Source organism: Elephantulus edwardii, unplaced genomic scaffold (assembly GCF_000299155.1).
Source record: "Elephantulus edwardii isolate Elephantulus edwardi_28Jun2011 unplaced genomic scaffold, EleEdw1.0 scaffold00149, whole genome shotgun sequence".
In the NCBI taxonomy this organism is placed as follows: domain Eukaryota; kingdom Metazoa; phylum Chordata; class Mammalia; order Macroscelidea; family Macroscelididae; genus Elephantulus; species Elephantulus edwardii.
Window position 1 is genome coordinate 5,300,157 of NW_006399899.1, and position 19,363 is coordinate 5,319,519.

The following is a 19,363-nucleotide window of genomic DNA, read 5'->3' on the forward strand; positions in this document are numbered from 1 at the left end:
TACAGGATAGGACAGGGTTCTGATATGTTTTTCACAGGATCACTATGAGTCCTACTTGACTCGATGGTACCTAACAACAACAGCTAGCATAGAGGTGATTGCCCATCTTTCTCCCAGAGAGCAGTTAGAAGATTAGAATCATGTGCCTTTGGGTTGGCAGTGCAACTACTTTCCATTAAGCCACCAGAGTACCCTTCCCCTCTACTTTGTTGCTGTGGTTGCTGTTAGGTGCAACCAAGTACAACTCATAGCAATCCTATGAATAACCCATCTGAACTTAATCCTATCCTGAGCCAGTCTCACAATATCTGCCACACTCAAGCCCATTGCTGCAGTTACTGTGCCAATCCACCTGGTTAAGAGTTTTCCTCTCCTTTGTAATACTCCAACCTTTGTAAGCCTTCTCCAAGGTATAGCCTTTCCTAGCAAAATGCCCAAAGATGTGAGATGAAGCTTCATCATCTATGCCTCTAAGGAACACCCTGGATGCACCTTCTGTAAGACATATCAGTTTGTTCTTTTGGCAGTGAATGGGATATTCAGTATTCTTCTCCAACATCACAGCTCAAACGAATACATTTTTTTTCTTCTGTCTTCTGTACTCATTGTCTAGCTCTCAACAGTGTAGCAAGTGAATGAAAAGACCCTAGTCTGAATCAAGCACACCTGAGACCTCAAGCTAACATTATTACTCCTCAGTAATTTGGAGAAATCCCTGATTGCAGCATTTCCAAGTGCAATATATTTCCTCATCTCTTGACTGCTGGTACCAGTGTACTGATTGTGAATCCAAGTAAGATGAAGTCATTGACAATGTCAATCTTTTCTCTCTCTATCACAGTGTCACCTATCAGTCCAGTGGTGAAAGTTTTTGTTTACTTGATGTTGAGATGCAATCCATATTGAAGGCTGTAGTATCTAATCCTGTGCTGCAAGTGCTTCAAGTCCTCCTCACTTTTAGCAAAGAAGGGTTGTGTCATCTGCATACTAAGGTAATTGATGAGTGTTCCTCCAATCCTGATGCCACATTCTTTGACTTTAGAGGCTAGAAAATCTAAGTTCTTTTCTTCCTATCCTCCTTTTGCATCGAGAGGTAGTCACTGACCACTGTTTTGCCAATGAGAACATCTGCTTGTGGAAGAAAGTATTGTGGTAAATTTCTGTTTTTCTGATCCAAAGAAATAGAAAGTGTTGGCAACACTTACTCCTTCACGCTGTTGGAACATGAAAATAAGATCTAGGAGCAGCCATCTGGTGACCATGAAGGAAAGTCAAGAGCATCCCAGAGATGCTGTTCCTTCTCTCACTGGATCAATGTGAGTCAGTATCTGTCTCCACTTTACTTGTAATTTGAGAAAAATAGATCTCTGCTTGCTCACATTACTGTGGTCAGCTTTTTTTTGTTACTTGAAGATAGTCATGTTTAATCACATTTTGTTGGCATTTGGTCACTAGGTATGAATTCTGAAGTGTTCTTTATGTGCTTATCCAATCTAAATCATTGAATTGGCCAAAGGGGGGCTGATAGAGAAGGGCCATTGTCAAAGGATTAAAGTTCTATTGGACAGGTTCACTCTTATTTCAGCTATCTGCAATTCAGATGCCCCTTAGTGTCCCAAACTCTAAATTAAAGTTTAATGAAATTAATTAAGCTCAAGCTCATTAACATAAAATTAGAACTGAGGCATAGCTGAATTTCCATTGGGTTCCTGAAGCAGTAAATTACGTGAGGAGATTGTCCATCTTTTCCCCAAGGAGTGATTGGTAAATTCTAACCTCAAAAGAGGTGTGGCTTTGGGATAGCAGGTCACTCTCTACTGACTATGCCACATGATTGACTCTAATTGGAAAGTATTTTCTGTAAGACATTTTATGCAAGTTCCATGAAGTATTTTCCAACATAGAACCTAGAGTATTTGATGTGGCGCTGTACAGAGGCTTGAAAAACTTTATCAAGGAACATATAAACAACAACAATACAAACTTTTATTAGTGTTTGCCATTGTGTATTTGGACCCTGGTCCCAGTTCCCGTCTTGCATCCTGGCCTTCTTCTCTGGCCTGAGGCCAACAAAGGATATGTCCTTTTCTCTTTAGCATATATTTCCAGGAACCACTATTGACCCATTTTCTGACTTCTATGGCATTTCCATTGGAGGTCTCATGGCACAAGGCAAGCTACTAACTGAAAAGTCAGTGATCTGAGTCTATCAGTTTTCCCATGAGATAAATATGGGCATTTCCCCTCTCATAAAGCTGTACAACCATGAAAACATGATCAAAGATGGCTAAGAGTTGAACTTAAAATCAATGAGTTTGGTTTTATGGGGTTTCTACAGACTGCTAAACTATTGGATTGGCCAAGGTGGACAGCCATGGATCTTTCCTCTCAATTCTTGCGAGGATGAGGTACAGAACACAGGTTTCTAGAGAGAGACACTTGCTCTATTTTGTTTTGTTTGTGGGCTTCCTTAGAAGAGGGTCCATTCTTCAGTGGATTTCACATCAGTGTGAACTGTTAACATCTTTTTTTCCTGGTAATTAATTTTAGTAAAAATTCATTATATAAACCTGATGAAATTAAAAAAAAAATCATCCAATTTTCAGTATTTCCTCTGTGCTGGCTGAGTACTACTACAGGTTGGTTCTACATGCATTAATCTTCATTTAAACCTAACAAAAAAGCTCAAGATGGGAATAGTTCTCTTCATTTTACTAGTAGGGGTAAAAAAAACTCCGTTAGAAACAGAATGGAGGTGGTTTATTAAAGCTGCAGGAAGAGAAGGCTAGGGGCCATTCCATTCAACCTCATCTTCACCTCAGTGGCAGTTCTAAGTCATGCAAGTGGAATCCTCAGTATGTCCGGAATCACAGTCTCAAAAACCCTCTCCTATCCAGATGTCCCAAATTTAAATACTTTCACAGGGACCATTGAACAATATGGGCATGAAGGAAACCAAGTGAGGCCGTGTCTCTGAAGAAGTCAGCTGCTCTTCTGCTTTGGAAACTAATGACCAAGCTCTATGCAGCTCAGACAAAAGCATGGCTGAGAGATGATTCAGCTCATGGACCACCAGCCTGAGACCACTCGAGTAGAATAGTGGGAGTACGAAAACACACTGTGAGGTCAGACCGTGACGGTGCCTTCAAGAAATAAGATCACCACTGACAAAGGAAATCATGGAGGAAAAGCATGCCCCTTGGTCTTTCCAGACACTTGCATCCTCTGATAGCCCCACATTATACTGTCTCTGTCTCAAGAAGAATCACTCTTTTCACTGTTTATCCACTGGCCTGAGCTATTTTTAAGCAAACCCTTTGCCTGCTTGGTTCTTTCTACTCTTTACCATGTGTTAGCCAGTATCGGCCAAGCATCCAGTCTCGCACTTCCTCCCCCACACCCCTTCCCCCACCCCCCCGATTGGATTCTTATTTAAAGAAAAACATGATTTTATGGTGAGTGGTGAGACTTTCTAAATTATGCCTCAGACCAAATGAGTCCCTGTGGAAGCTTGTCAGGATTTGACTCCATTGTCACTGAGGAATATTGATCCTCATTGAAATGCCAATGCAAAAGGTGGACAGGTGATTAGAACACCACTCTGAAACATAGCTATAAGGCCTTATACATTATATATATTTCCCCAGAAACAAAAAAATATCTATGTAACAACAATATCTATGTGTGCAGCCCTATCCATGAATGCACAATTCCAAGTCATACCTTCTTGAATGTTTTAGAGGCTTGGTAATCTACAAGGGAATACCCTTTGGAAAAGTCTTCAGACATGAAGCCACACTGAAAGGAAATACATTCACACCACATACTATTGTTGAGTCAATATGACTCTGTAGGGCAGACTACAACTGCCCCATAAAGTTTCTGAGGCTATTAATCTATATTGAAGTAGACTGTCTCATCTTTCTCTGATTGGGCAGCTGGCGGGTTCAAACCTCTGACTTTGCAGTTAGAGCTAAGCATATTAACCATCATATCACCAGAACTCCTTGAAATCAGTACAGTCGGTGCTTTTATTTCAGATAAATTAGAGGGAACTTGTAGCATGAACATTCAAGAAAACATGATGGAAAGAGCATTACGCATAAAAACATAAAGCAGATTAATGTAAGAATTGAACTAGGTAGGTGGTTTTCAAATTTATTTCCCCCCCTCCTTCCTTTCATCTTCCTCTTTTCTTTATTATGTATCATTTTCAAACTAAATCATATTTACAAGTCCAATTTATACACCAGATCAGCATAGAGATATTATTCTAGTTCCATGTCTGGGATGACAACTCTACTGCTTCGTTCTTTCATTACTCTCAATTGCAGTATCCGAGACACTCTGAGAACACCTTTTTTTGGAATTACCAAGCACAAATTTACAAAACCACTGGAACTAGACTACTTTGAAGATTCTGCTCAGGACCACAAAAGTGAGGGTATTTTCTCTCTGAGCTGGGTAAACTAAGTTCACAAGTGTCAGGTTATTTGCCCAGAACCACACAGAAAGTCAGTGCTTGAGCCAGAATTTCTATCTAGTGCTCCTTCCACTATATGAAATTTATAAAGTTTGATGGTTTGAATATCAACTCAGTGATCTACTAGCTATATAACCTTAGCAAGCTACTCAACTTTCTGTGGTCTCTTATGAATAAAAAGGGGTGTCATGAGAGTCCCACATGAGACTGCTACTACTAGGATTCAACCAGGTATGATAGGTACTCAATAGACATTCTACCATACTACATCCATCATTCTTCTGTGACTTTCAGCTGCAGAACATCAAAATGATTGATCAAGACACCTATTTATCTTGAGTGCATCAGCCAGGCAGAAGACTGACATGGTCTAGACACAACATGCAGTGAACTGTTGACTGTAAAACAGTTTAAAAAAATGTAATGCACTGAAGACTGAAAAAAAAAAATGTCACGTCTTAACATTCAAGCATCTTTTATCCACCCAAGAAAAAAACGAGCCATTGAGCAGAGACAGAAGAGAGGTGACTGACCTGGGAGAAATGTCACATCCTTGCTGCATAAAGGCTCCTAAGGAGAACCACAAGCTGTTGAATATTCCAAATTCATTGGACTGGTCACTGGTTGTCTGGTCACGTCCTTCCTCAAACTCTTCGCTGTGCCACTCATAGGGGCTGAAGCGGCTGACCAGGAAGAGGACAACACTCACTCCAATGTAGGCAAAAACAATACACATCCATATCTCGTATGCTAAAGGGTCGAGGAAGGAGAAGACTCCAGGCTTGGACTTTTGTGGCTTTTTTATCATGATGGAGATTCCCAGACTCATAAATGGCTTGGAGAAGTCTATGACCTCTTCTCGGACCAAGGTGATTGTTAAGGGGGCCACAGCCACATCTGCTCTCTATGGAAAAAAGAAAGAAACAGTTGAGCTCCTGATCAATCTTCATTTCCTTGCTCTCCTCTTCACTCCAGATATTCTTTTGTAGCTTAAAGGAACTGAGTGGGAAGGAACTTTTGCAATCTAACTCTTTTTACCCAATAACTGGCTTGGCCAGCTCACTGTTTTATCAATCACTCACTGATTATTAATGAGTTGGAATCTACTAATGGCTGAGCTCCAGTATATTTTCAGAAGCTGTAAATTGCATGGGAGGAGATGGCCCATCTTTCCCGAGGCCTGGCTGGTGTATTCATACCGCCAGAGCAGCCCCACTTATGGGTTAACTGTCTAATTCCCTCTCACGCCTCCACCAGAGATTGCTGGGCATTTCCAATTGTAAGACCCTTCCCTCTGATTTTGTGTTAATGGGACCCTAAGGAATTTCATTGGTTTTGCTTGTTTAATAGCCATCCTCCTTCTTGTGGGAGAACTATTTCTAAGCACCTTCGGTTCTTCTCTATCAAACGGGGCTGATCTGGCTAATCCTCTGGCCAGAATGGCTCCTTCAAGGATGGGAGTAGGGCCCAAATCGATATAGTAAGAATTTGCCTTGAAAAACCTCAGTCTAGAAATGCAGAGAGAGTCTAATCCTTGATTATATGTTGTTGTTTGTTGTTATGCATTGTCAAGTCTGCTCTGACTCTGACCTTAAGAACAGATCTGAGGTTTGCCTATTATATCTGCATCATCTTTATGATCTCCAATGTGATTTAGTCCATTGTTACAATCATTGTATCAATCCATTTTATCAAGGGTCTTCCTTTCCCTCTCTGACTCTCCTTTCCCCAGCTCATTAGTCTTTTCCAAAAACTACTGTCTCTTGACCACATGCCCAAAGTATATGAAACAAAGTTGCACCATAAATTCAGGCTGTCCCTGGACTCCTGAGAAGCATGTATTCAATTCCCCAAGAACATAAAGTAACTCCTCTGTTTGCCTAAATTGGAACAAGTTGAGTTTCTTCTACTTATAATCAAAATAGTTCTGGATACTAAGATCGTGAAGGCAAATTTTACCCCATAAACATGTTTGAGCACATAATAGATGTAAGCACTAGATTAGTAGCTATAAATAACCTCTGGTCCCTTGCAATAGGAGAGACTAAGACATATACGCACATTTTCACATCTACAGATTTGAGGGAGAGATAAAATGCTGCAAGGTATCAGGAAAGGAAGAACTCAGAAAATGCATCAATGAAGAGGTGACTTCTAAGTTTGACATTAAAGGATAGGTATAATTTTGACAAGTTGCTCTGACAATCCGTGTTTCAAGAAAAGGTAGCCAGATTGAAGGGAATGTAATGTCATAACATGGTTTTGGGTTTGGTAGGTTTTTCCCCCCAGGAAGATGACAACAATATGCAATTTTTAAAATTCAGATCTGAGTGTAGATTTAAAAACAGTGCAAGAATTTTTCCTTCTTGATTAGCCAACCTGAGTGGGTCAGGATTGGGCGGGTGAGATGGTTGATAGGCAATTATAAACAACATTATTTTCAATGGACCTTTTCTTACCAGGTATTGCTCTTCAGTATTCTCCACCTATCTTCAATGGCAGAAACTCTGAAATATGTGAAAATATCTTTCCACTGCTTTGCTGGTCTGAGATTAAGAGATCCTGGAAACCCAGGAGGATTTCCATGCAAATACCACACATTCATTTCTGCAGTAAGAGGGATGCCTATGGAAGTCTGTTTGAGGGAAATGGCTTTCTCCTATGAGGGTGTGTGACGGTCCAGGTGCAAGGCTGGCGACAGATGCTGTGCCGATGGAATACCCACCCAGTCACCACCAGCTGTTACGTAGAGATTCTTCTAGTTACACTCATTGATTTTACTTACTAAGAAAGTGTTTTAAGTGGAATTACAAGCTTGACTTAAGAATGATTGATGTTCTTACTTATAGGCACTTTATATAAAGTAATGTGAAGTCACATGCAAATCTCATAGTAATTATTTGACTTTTTTTCTTTTTCTCCTCTAAAACCTTTTAATAAATTTTCATAATTTTTTTTAACAAACACAAGCCAATTCAAGAAATAATATTGTTGTGTTATGTACCATGGAGATGTAACTGACTCATAGCTGCCCCTCTAGCGGGTTTTCAGAGACAGTTAACTGCATGGAAGGAGATTGTCTGTCTTTTTTCCACAGAGTTGCTGGTGGATTGAAACATCATGCCTTTGGCTTGGCAGCACAGCTCCTTAACTCTAAGCCACCAGAGTCCCCTCAAGAAAGAACAGATCTGTCTCTTTTCCCTCTCTCCTTTTCTGGTGACAGCTGCCATAAGATTTGGCTTCACCTCTGTCTTTCTGGGGGGCTCTTTCCCTCTCTTCCATGTTTCTTCTTTTTCATTTTAACTCTTGCACGGCCTGACTTTCACTATCTGTGTCTTCGTCTTATTCACGTAATAAACCTTTTTCATTTGTTTTGCTAAAAACAAAACAAACAACAGATTTACTTTTTTACCTGTTAACTAGCAGAGATAGAAAATCAATGGGGAAGAAAAGGAACAGAAATGAGGGCTAGGTGTGATTGACCACAGTTTGCCCAGAAGCATAGAGACAAGCTTTGGAAGTGGTCAAAGGTGTTAAGAACATTTGTTTACTGATGTGAGTTAATAAAAAGACCGTAGACTGAAAAATTACAGGATTATGTTATTGTGGTGGTTAATTTAGCAGTTTCAAGATTAGTTCCATTGCACATTAGTTCTGGAAGAATGTTAGTAGTGAATTGCTTAAGAACTGAGATACTAACTGAAAAGGCAGTTCGAATCCAGCACCTCCTCCCTGGGAGAGTGACATGTCAGTTGGCTTCCATGAAGATTACGGTCCTGGAAACTGTCCAGGGCAGTCCTACTCCATCATGTAGGCTGGTTAAGTTGGAATCAACTCTGAAGCAATGGCTTAACAAGAAAGTAACATGTTTGGGAAAGTAGGATTCAGGTAGACCTTTGGGTCAGGATTCTCAGAACCTTCCATTAGCCTATCTGTACTGAGAATTTCTAAGAGGGGTAAATAGGATAAAGAGTTTCCCAAATTATTTGCCAGCAGAGTCTTAAGTTTCCCATGCCTCAAATGAGACTCACTGGAAAGCAAATCTCAACTGTCTTATTTTATAAATAAGACACTCATTTCCAGAGAGGGTAGGTGTTTGTCCAAAGCAGTAGATTTCCAGCTTGTTTGGCACTGACTTAAAGACTTTAGGGGTTGATGTCCACCCACCTTGGCATCGGAAGACTCAGGCCTAGGGGATCTGATCCAGGAGGAAGAACTGGTTATTCTGCTCTGCAAGCTGCTGACTCTATTCCCTCAAATGACACCTGAGAACAATTTTCACTTTGCCTGTCTCACAGGATGATTGCTTTGTGAGGGCTGAAAGAATTAATGCATGTAAGAGCATGATGAAGTGTAAGCATTTTACAGGGGTGCAACATTATTTTCCTAAACTGACATCTTAAGACAGTGCTTTTCAAATATGAATGTGCACCAAAACCTCCTGGGGGGCTTTTTAAAACAGAATGCAGTTTCTGATTCCGTGGCTCTGGAATAACACCAGAATATTTGTGTCTCCACATTCCCAATATACTGATTCAGAGACTATATATAAGATCCTAGAGATCCAAAATAAAAACATGTGAAGTCTAGAAACAAGCCTTCCAAAATAGTGTGTGGTTTTGACGTGATGGAGACAAACAAAAAAGTGCACGAAACACTCAGGGAGAAGGTGTGCAGTTCGAATCCATCAGATGCTCTGCTGGAGAAGGAGGGCCAATCTCTTCTTGTGCCAATCAGCTCTGATTCGACAGTACACAACAAGGAAAAAAAAATACACTCGGGGAGGGTAGTGTACTATGAACCAGGTGATATGTAAGGGGATAATGCTCATGCCACAGCCTGTCAAAGGATTTATCTTCCCTGTTTGATTTTACTTTTTCCTCCTTCCTTCGACAGTTCAACAGTTTGCAGGAGTCACTGAAATGGTACAGTTAGAACTCAAATTCCAGCTGTCTGTCTACAAAGTTTAAACTCTTTCTGCTTCACTGAGAGAAGAGAGAGGCAAAAAAAGGTCATCTATGCATAAGGTAGAAAGACCATGCAAGAAGTACAATCTTCATTTGCAGCATATGTCGTCTGTGAATGCAGATACTATTGACGCTTTCAATCATTGATTGTCTTTCAATCTGGTCCATGAATAATGTGATTTCCACAGAAGTAGTTTACCCAGGGGCTAGGAGTCTATAGTGAGGACTGAAAAAGAAAACAGATTTCCTGTTCCTGTTCAGTTACTGTGTGTCCTTTTCCAAATTACCTAACCTCCCTGAGCCTTAGTGTGCTTATCATCTTAAATGTAGATAATAATATCTAACTTGTGGGGTTCTCAAGAGAATGAAATTTTAAAATGTGGGTAACGTATTTAGCGTAACACCTAGCATAAACTAAATTCTGAATTGTTACTATTACAGGTAGTTGTTAATAAGAAGAAGAGAAGTGAAGAAAGAATAGAGAGGTCTTTACTGACAGTTACCTATGTAAACACAATAGAAAGAAGAGCGAGTTTTGGGTGAATAACGTACACATTTTTAATGGAGCTCTGGTGGCCTAGCGGTAAGAAGCTGTGCTGCAATCTCGAAGGCCCATGGTTCGAGGCCACAGGCTGCTCTGCAGGAGGCTGAGCAATCTCCTCCCCTGTGATTAACTGCCTCTGAAAATCTGCTGGAGGGTCAGCTCTGGGTCGGTTCTGACTGGATGCTATACAACAGCAACAATGTACACATTATAGGATTTTTTTAAAACTGTGTAAATCTTGATGGGTTAGTCTCTATTTGCTATATTGGGGAAGATAAATCGCTGAAACTGAGGAGGACCTCATGCACTTACTGCAGAGGGTCAAGGACTGCAGCCTTCAATATGGACTGAGGCTCAATGTTAAGAAGACAAAAATTCTCACCACTGGACCAATCAGTAGCATCAGGATGGATGGTGAAGAGATTGAGATTGTTCACAGCTTCAGTTTGCTCAGCTCCACAGTCAACACTCTTGGCACCAGTAGCCAGGAAATAAAAAAATGTATTGCAATGGGAAAGTCTGTGGTTAGGGACCTCTCTAAAGTACTCAAGAGCAACGGTGTCTCTCTGGAGACTAAGGTGCTCCTGATACCGGCCATGGTTTTTGCAATCACTTGTTATGCATCAGAGAGTTGGACAATGACTAGGGAGGATAGAAGGAGAGTTGATGCCTTTGAGCTGTGGTGCTGGAGAAGAGTATTGAATGTACCATGGACTGCCAAGAAGACAAATAGATTCATCCTAGAGAGGGTTAAACCAGGCTGCTCCTTGGAGGCAAGGATTCTGGGGCTTTGTCTGACATACTTTGGACATGCTGTAAGGAGAGACAGGTCTTTAGAGAGGGACATCATGCCGGGTAGAGTCGAGGGACAGCGCAGGAGGGGAAGACCCTCTATGAGGTGGATTGATTCAGTGACTGGGGTAATCGGGATGGGTGTGTCAGAGGCAATGAGATTGGCACAGGATAGAGCAGGATTTAGGGCTGCTGTACATAGGGTCGCTATGAATCGCAAACGACTCGACAGCACATAACAACAACGACAACAATGCTATATTGTACATACTTATTTACATGAGTGTGCTACACGCAAAAGAAATATAGTAGGGTGGAGGCCTCCAGATGAATATTTTCTGATCTCACTGTGTGGCTGAGAGATACCATTCCTCTATTCTGCTTTATGGAAACGGGGACGGGAAGCCAAACTGAAAATCAACTGAGAGCTTTCCAAGTGGGGCCATCCTGGGCATTCAGAGTATAGCTTTTATTGGGCAAAAAAACACACCTGGTGGAGGGAGATGATGAGCAGACCTGGCTGCTAAGTTCTCCCACAGAAACTGAGACTTGTTCAAGTCCTGAGTCACCAATGACTGCTGGTTATTAGGAGATCTGTCTTCAGGAGATCATGTTATTGTTCTTTCAGGATGTCAGATCTTTTACTAAGGGAACCCTTTTGCGTGGAGTGGAAGTGAAGATGAATGAATGGTATAGAAGAGGAAAGGTTCACAGCAGTTGCCATGGGAATGACCTTAAGAGCCTGGTCCAGGTTCCCATGGAAACCAGTCTCCAGATGCAGTATCATCCATCCAAACCACTATGTGTCATCAGTAAGGGTTCCTAAAGGAAGAAGTAGTAGAGGGGAGGAGAAAGAGTAGAAGTACTTTCTAGTACTTAATGCATTAACCACCTTTCCAGGTCATCTTAAAAGCCACTCCCCCAGGGAAGGGTTTCTTTATCCCACCTCTCTTCCTGAACTCCCACAATCCTTAATATGGCTCTCACAGCCATCCTGACTCCTCTTGTGCTGATATAAGAGAATGAGATTTTAAAGGATTCTATTGCAGTTGTATGCCCTTAAGATGAAACTGACACATAGCTGACCCTTCAGTGGGTTTTCAGAGGCAGTACATTGCATAAGAGGAGATTGTTCATCCTTTTCCCAACCTCCCAAAGACACCCACCACAAAGCAGCAGGTGCATTTGAGCAGCTTGCCTTTGGGATGGCAATGCAGCTTGTGTAGCTTTTTACTACCAGGTCACCTCAGTACCAACCTGGCCTTAGTATACGCTTCAGCTTGAAGATTCAGCCGAGAGAGTTCACACATAAATGAAGCCATGTGGTCTCTTTTCTGCCTGTGGAACCTTGATTCTTCTTCCATTGACTTTTGTCGTTCCTCTGGGACCTTACAATGCCCAATAAATAATCTTCATTCTTCCTCTTGCCATCTCTTACTCAGACTAACCTCTGAAGTCCCTTCAATCCAAACTCAAGAAAATTCATGTTTGCCCCACTTCTCTAATACCATATCCATTCCATCATTATATTACTGCTTCTTTTTAAACATTCCTGAGTTTCTTTTCTCTCTTTCTGTTAGAATTTAGGTATTTTAATTTTTCAGGTTTTAGATCCTTCTTGATGGTCAGACAAATTCACACTTAATCTCCTTCCTGGACCATGAGATTTATACTCCTTGATTTTGTAATATTTACTAGTATTCTTTCTCATTTTCTCATCTAGGCTTTGTTACCAGACAAAATGTTAAGATTTTTGAGGGTAAAGATAAGATCTTTTGCTTTTCGCTCGTTCTCAAAGCATTTAAAATGATGCTAAGAATTCTGTAGCTAAGATTTGCTTCCATCTGTTTAATATTTTACTGTAACATTATTCCTTGGTGAATAATGTAAAGATGAAATAGACTTGCTTCTATTGAACAAAATGCCATTCTACAAGGTATGATATGCTAGGGACTATGGAAGCAGCAGAAACAAATTTCTCCAGAAGGTGGGAACCACTAGAGAGTTTGTGTCTGCTATGGGGAGAAAGAGATGAGATGTGGGGATAAATAAGATTTGAGATATGTTTTGGAGGAGGAGCATGATTTGAATGTGTCCAATGGAAGATAACACTAAAAAACAAAAATGAATAAGTCTAAGTTTGTCTGAAATGGAAAGTACATGAGAAGGAAGTGCCTAGAGCGTGAGGTTGGATGTGGGGAAATTTATAAATCATAGTCTTTTTTTTCCCAGAGAAGTGACAATTCAGCACTCTGCCACAGGAAAACTAATCTAGAAAGTTATTTTGTCATCTCCATAGTTGATGATCAACTAAATTCACAGACTGAGGAGTGTGGGCTAAGGGAGCCGAGATCAGGAACTTGAACAAAGTTGCCTTAAAACATTCGCTTTTGGACTCCTCACTTGTTCAGAAGCAATGATGCTCAATTATGTTATTTATTAAGGACAATAAATTATCTTATGTCCCTATAAAATATGTGTCAACTTGATTAGGACATGATTCTTAGCATTTCGCGATTCACCATCATTTTGTGGCCTGATGTAATTATCCTTTATTATGTGATGTGCTATAAAGTACAACTTGAATATATCACTCATGCAAGACCATGCTCGGTGTATCTTGAATAATAGCCTTGCAAGATAGTATGAGTAGTCATTCTTACTGAAGTCCCATTCTTGCATGAGTCATACTTTTTTATCTTACAAGGGATAAAAAGAGAAAGGAGCAAGTAGGGGAGTGACCCCACTGCTACCAAGTAAGAGCAGGGATGTTAGCATGTCCTTAGACCTAGGGTACCTGCGCTAAGAACTTCCTAGGCCGGGGAAGATTGATGCCAGGACACACATGGATCTCCAAGGAACACTGGGTCCACAGTGTTGAAAGAACATAAGGACCTTCATGTAGAGCTGACACACTAAATTCATACTTAATATCTGTCTAAAACATGAGCTAACAAATTTTTCTTTCATTTTTAAAGCCACATACTGGGAGTATTTCTGTTAGAGCAGCCCTAGAAATGGAAGACAAGAGGTACAAATTTCAGGTGTCTTATGCAACGACCAACTGAATTCCTGTCAAACTCTCTGTTCTACAATTCCCCTCTCCTATTGTGACCTATGACTAAGGATGACAGAAGAAGAATCAATGCCTTTGAATTGTGGTGCTGAAGAAGAGTCTTGAACATCCCATGGACTACCAAGAAAACAAACAGATCTTTTTTGGAGAGGGTGAAACCAAGTTTCTCCTTGGAGGGCTTCATCTCATATACTTTGGACATATAGGCAGGAGAAACCAGTCCTTGGAGAAGGACATGATGCTTGGAAGGGTAGAGAGACAGTGCAGGAAAGGAAGACCCTGGATGAGATGAATTGATACAGTGACTGGGGCAATGAGGGCTGGTCTGTCAGAATTAATAAGACTGGCTCAGGACAGGGCAGGGTTCAGAGCTGCTGTACATAGGGTTGCTATGGATCGCAGATGACTTAAAAGCACATAACAACAACAACAACAACAACAACAACAACAACAACACTGTGACCTTGTGAGGAAGGCACAGGATAGTATAGAGTTCAGACCTGTTTTTCATAGGGTCACAAGAAGTCGTACTCAACCCAATGGACCTAACAACAATTACTGTGAACTTACTCCATAGACAAGTTCTCCCACCATGCCATTCCAAGCCTTGGTATCAGGGTCACGGGCTCCATATTTTCCATCACTGACTATCTCAAGACGGTAGGAGTAGCCCACATGCTTGGCAATCTCTGCTGCCAGCTCCACACAGTAGCCCTCGTAGCGGTCATTGCCCTCAAATTGATTGGCATTCTTCTTAAGCATCACGTAAGGGTCTTCCTGGTAGAGAATTGGGAAGACAGAGAATGTGGGTTATGGGATTCCCTGGGAAAGGAAAATTTTGCATAGCACAGGAGGACATATCCAATATGAGCAATGAAGAATTATTTGTGGCCTTGGCTCTATTTGCCTCATTTTTGCCCCATTCCTAGTTATAAACTTCTTTAGTTATGGAAGAAAACTTTATTAAAACAATCTCTTATATTTCTAGCTTTTTGAACTTTATTCCAGGATACTTTAAGGTGGTACCACTGGAGACAGTATTCTAAGAAAGTATATTCCATATAGGTTTCTATTATATAGAAATAGATTTCATTATAAATCACTGAAGAGCTTAACAACTTCAATTATACCCCCTTTATTTATTGGATATTAGGTGCCTTTCAATGAAAAATGGTTTCTACAAATGTAGTAGGAATATCACCACAATACAGTCTCATGTTTACATTTTATATGAGGGAAAACCATGGTTCAAAAGAGGGTACTTGACTGATGCAAGTACATGGAGGGAGATCATGGCAGAGTCTGTGTGAAAACAATTTCCAAGGCATTCCTTTTTCTTCTCCTCTTTCTGCTAACAACATGATTTTGGCAAGAACAATGACAAGCTTTTGTTCCTGGTAGAAAACCTCTGTGTTAGTCTATTTTGAATCCCAGGTAAGTACTTACTAGGATGGTAGTGACTATATATGTTCTATTCTGAACGCTTGAATTATCCCCTCCTGCTTGAGCATCAGTAGCTGCAGGAACAAACTTATCATCCTCATTCCAGTAGCCAATCTGTTAATGAAAAGAAGGAAGAGAGAGAAGGTGAACAAGGTTATGAGGTGAGCAAGGAACTCAGAGTACTGCAGATCGACAAAGGAAGAACTCAGAACCATGCCATAAACTACTCAATGCTTTTGGCTCTAAACGCTGATCAATGAAACCGAGAAACAAAGTCTGCATAAACCGTGGCCTCCTCTACCCTGAGAATAGAAGAATAAGATGCTCCTCAGCAACCACCACTACTAACCATTCTAGCCAGGGACACAATAGATGGTCCTAGACAGAATGGCAAAAAAATGTAGAACACAACTAAAAGTCATGAAGATAAAGAAGCCAAAACACCAGACTTACTGGCCTGAGTTGAAACTAGGGAAACCCTTGAGACTATCACACTGAATTTTCTTTAAACTTTGAACTGAAACTGCTCTGTCAGAGAGTTTAGTTAAACCACAAATTTATATAAACAATATTTCCAAAGAGTACTGTGCTCCTTTAAAAAAATCTTCTATGTGAGATTGTACTGTCAGTAGCTACTTGAAAGAAAAGATGTGAAGGTAAGGGGAGGAAGGCATGGAGATGAGATTAATGGAAACTGAACAACCAGGAATGGAAATAATGAGAATGTTGACACATTGTGAAAAATGTAAATAATATCACTAAACACTAAGTATAGAAATTGTTCAAAGGGAACATAATTTGCTGTGTAAACTTTTACTGAAAACAGTGAAATACAATAAAGACAAAATAACCAAACACACTAAAATAAAAATAAAATCTAAAAGAGGTTGTTCACCAAGTTTCCTTGTCCTCCAGTGAAAATCCTCACCAGATGAGCTAAACCTGGGGGCTCTGGGAGGCAAGAATGTACAATGTGATACAGGGCGATGAGAATTTAATTACCTACAAATGTTATAGTAAAACCTTTCTTTTCCCCTATGCATTAACCATTCTCTTTTTGAAAGTTATTCTGACTGAACTTAAAACATTATATTGCTTTTCTTATTTTTATTAACTTAGCCTCAGTTTTCTATCTAGATTTAAATTCCTAGAGGATGTCTATGATATCCTTATTTTTTTATTCTGGTTTTTGAGGAGAAACTTACCTAAGACTTATACTACAGTAAAGTGGTGCTCTTTAGAGCCTAGGCTAGAGAAACTTGATCTCACATATTTTGGGTCTGTTGTCAGACAGGGCTAGTCCTTGGAAAGAGACATTGTGATGTCTCATGGGGAGATGAAAGGTCACTGACAGAAAGACCCGTAAGATGTCTTGACACAGTAAGTGTATCAATGGGCTCAAATGTATCAGAGATGATGAAGATGGTATAGGACAGTGAAGGAATCAGATCCACTGATCACAGGGTTGCTTTAAGTTATGGTTGACTCAATGGCACTTTCACAAGAACAACAACAAAATGCCTAGAAAAATACTGGCTGACATTATTAAGTAAATATAAGTATGTAACTTAAACATCCATTTTCTAAGGTCTTTAGGCAAATATTTTTTGAATCTTTAATTAAATGCAAGGCTCTAATCTAGAATACGGGTGGTAGTGTGTGGTATGGTGAAAAGCGATACATAGAATAATACAAAAAGTCAAAGAGACGGTCCTTGCTGGTAAGAATACTTTACCTCTGGTCTACTTTCGAAGATAAGGCAAAAATACATGTGACCAGTGTGACAAGTAACCAGGTGACCTAGCACAAGGAGTTCAAAGAAGCAAAAATCTATTGTGAGGATATTCACTCAAATCCTTTGTCATTGAATTGATTCCAGTTCATAGAGACCCCATAGGGTTTCCAAGGCTATATTTACAGAAACAGAGACTGACAGTATCTTTTTTCTCACGGAGAAACTGAGGGATTCTAACTACTTAACCATTGCGCTCCTGGGGCTCTGTGTAATATACACAGGGTTATGAAAAACGGAAAAACAAGACAGGGCTTCAGAGGCATGGGCCACAAGGACTAGGTGGGCTGAAACCATACCTATATGTTCGGGAGATTTTGAGTGAAGGCTGGAATCGGTCCATATATGTATGTTCTGTTGATCAGCCCATGAGGGCAATGGATGTTTGGGTCTAGGTGGCAGAGAGCTTTGAAAGCCAGGCTGAACAGTATAGACTTTATCCTGAAGGGAACAAGGAGTTATGGGAGATTTGAGAAAAGCAGACTATCATGGGGAAAAGTTATATATACACACATATATTCTGTTTAGATCAGCTTATAGCTGACTCTCCCTCTAATGGGCTTTTAGAGGCTGTAAGGAGGAGGAGTGGAGATTATCCATTTTTCTCCCTAGGAGGAGCTGATGTTTTCAATCCAAACTTTGGATTGGCAATTCAACTCCTTACCCATTAGGCCACCAGGGCCCACTTTGTGTATACTTGTGTACACACACACACACACACACACACTGTAGGGTGGTGGCTCTGGTGACTTAATGGCAAGTGACTTGAATTCTCAAGCTATTATTCCATGGGAGAAAGATGGGCAATCTCCTGTATGATTTACTGCTTCTGAAAACATACTGGAGGGTGTGCTAAAAGTTGGTTCCAACTTGATGGTACATAACAACCCATATAATATTTTTAGACAGCTCAGTTTTGTGAACATTCTGTTGGGTGTAGATGTGAAGGGTAGAACATGCAGGAAAAAAGGAACAACGTGCACCGAGAGATGACTGGATTTACCAACAGCCAGAACTCAGCCCACAGTCACAGTAACCAAACAGCCCAACTGTCCCCTTCATGTCTGCTACAACACGATGAAGAATAGATCAGAACCTTGCCCTTAACCTGTACCATCCTTACGACCTTTTACATGCTCAAAGCAATGGTTAATCTAGTTATTGAAAGCACATTGTGCTTGGTAAGTTGACAGTGAAAAAGAAGACTCACCAGGAAATAGACTGATGTAGTAGCTACAACAATGGGCTCAAACACAGCAATAGCTTTGAGTATGGAGTGGGACTAACCAGTGTTGTACACAGGTTGTTATGAGTCAGAAATGCTCAATGGCAGCTGTTAACAAACAGTAATGGGACCCCCATTCTTTCCCCTTTATCTTTGTCTTTCATCACCTACTTCTGTCTCTGTGTCTGTTTTATTCCTCTTTCCCTCTTCCCCGACAATTTATCCACTGGATTAGCTTTCCTAGTTCTGGTGGCCTAGAGGCAAGAAGCTATCCTGCACCAAAGGCATGCAGTGAAAGCCCACCAGCTGTTCTGCAGGAGAAGGATGGGCAATCTCCTCCTGTGCCACTAACTGCCTCTGAAAACCCACTGGAGGATCAGCTACGGGTTGGTTCTGACTCTACGGTACCCAACAACAACAACAGCAACTGCAATAGTAAAGCCATCAGTATAGAGGAAGATGTTTATCTTTGACTAATTCCTCTCGTAGATACAGTTGTTACTTTTTAAAAGAATAGGTTTCCATAGTCTGTCATGGGCATCGCAAAAGACCTGGTTAAGAAGCTAAACATTCCTAATTACTATTTGACCTTGGATAAGTTATGGAACTTCCCTTGGCCTCAGTTCCTAATCAATAAAACAAGAATAGCTGCCTCATTGGTTTCTGTGAGAACGAAGTGAGTTAATACATTTAAAGCACTTAGCACATGGCAGTTGTTAGCCCCTCAAACGCATCACAACTCAGTGATCCTGTGAACAACAGGTGTTAACCTTGTCACGTTCTGGACCATCCTCATAATCTCTGATATGCTTGAGCCCATTCTTACAGTCACCCTGTCAGTCCATCTCATCAAGGGTCTGTCTCTCTTTCCTTGGCCCTCCACCTTTCTTGGCATGATGTCTTCTTCCAAGGACTGATCTCTCCTGACAACCTTCCCAGAGTATGTGAGATGACGGTTCACCATCCTCGCCTCCAAGGAGCATTCCTCTCCCAAGACAGATTGTTCTTTTTGGCAGTCCATGGAATATCCAATACCATCTG

The 19,363-nt window shown here is 40.7% G+C and overlaps 1 protein-coding gene across 5 annotated transcripts in view; it reads right to left on the reverse strand.

The window, feature by feature from the left end:
- Positions 1 to 19,363, reverse strand: part of GRIA1 (glutamate receptor, ionotropic, AMPA 1) — a 548,752-nt gene that overhangs the window by 145,275 nt on the left and 384,114 nt on the right. For all 5 annotated transcript variants that reach the window (XM_006894738.1, XM_006894741.1, XM_006894739.1 and 2 more), the window contains 3 exons: positions 15,309 to 15,419; positions 14,433 to 14,639; positions 5,017 to 5,387 (listed from right to left, as the gene is read on the reverse strand). In XM_006894738.1, coding sequence (XP_006894800.1) covers positions 5,017 to 5,387; positions 14,433 to 14,639; positions 15,309 to 15,419 — 689 coding nt within the window. The remainder of the gene's footprint in view (positions 1 to 5,016; positions 5,388 to 14,432; positions 14,640 to 15,308; positions 15,420 to 19,363) is intronic.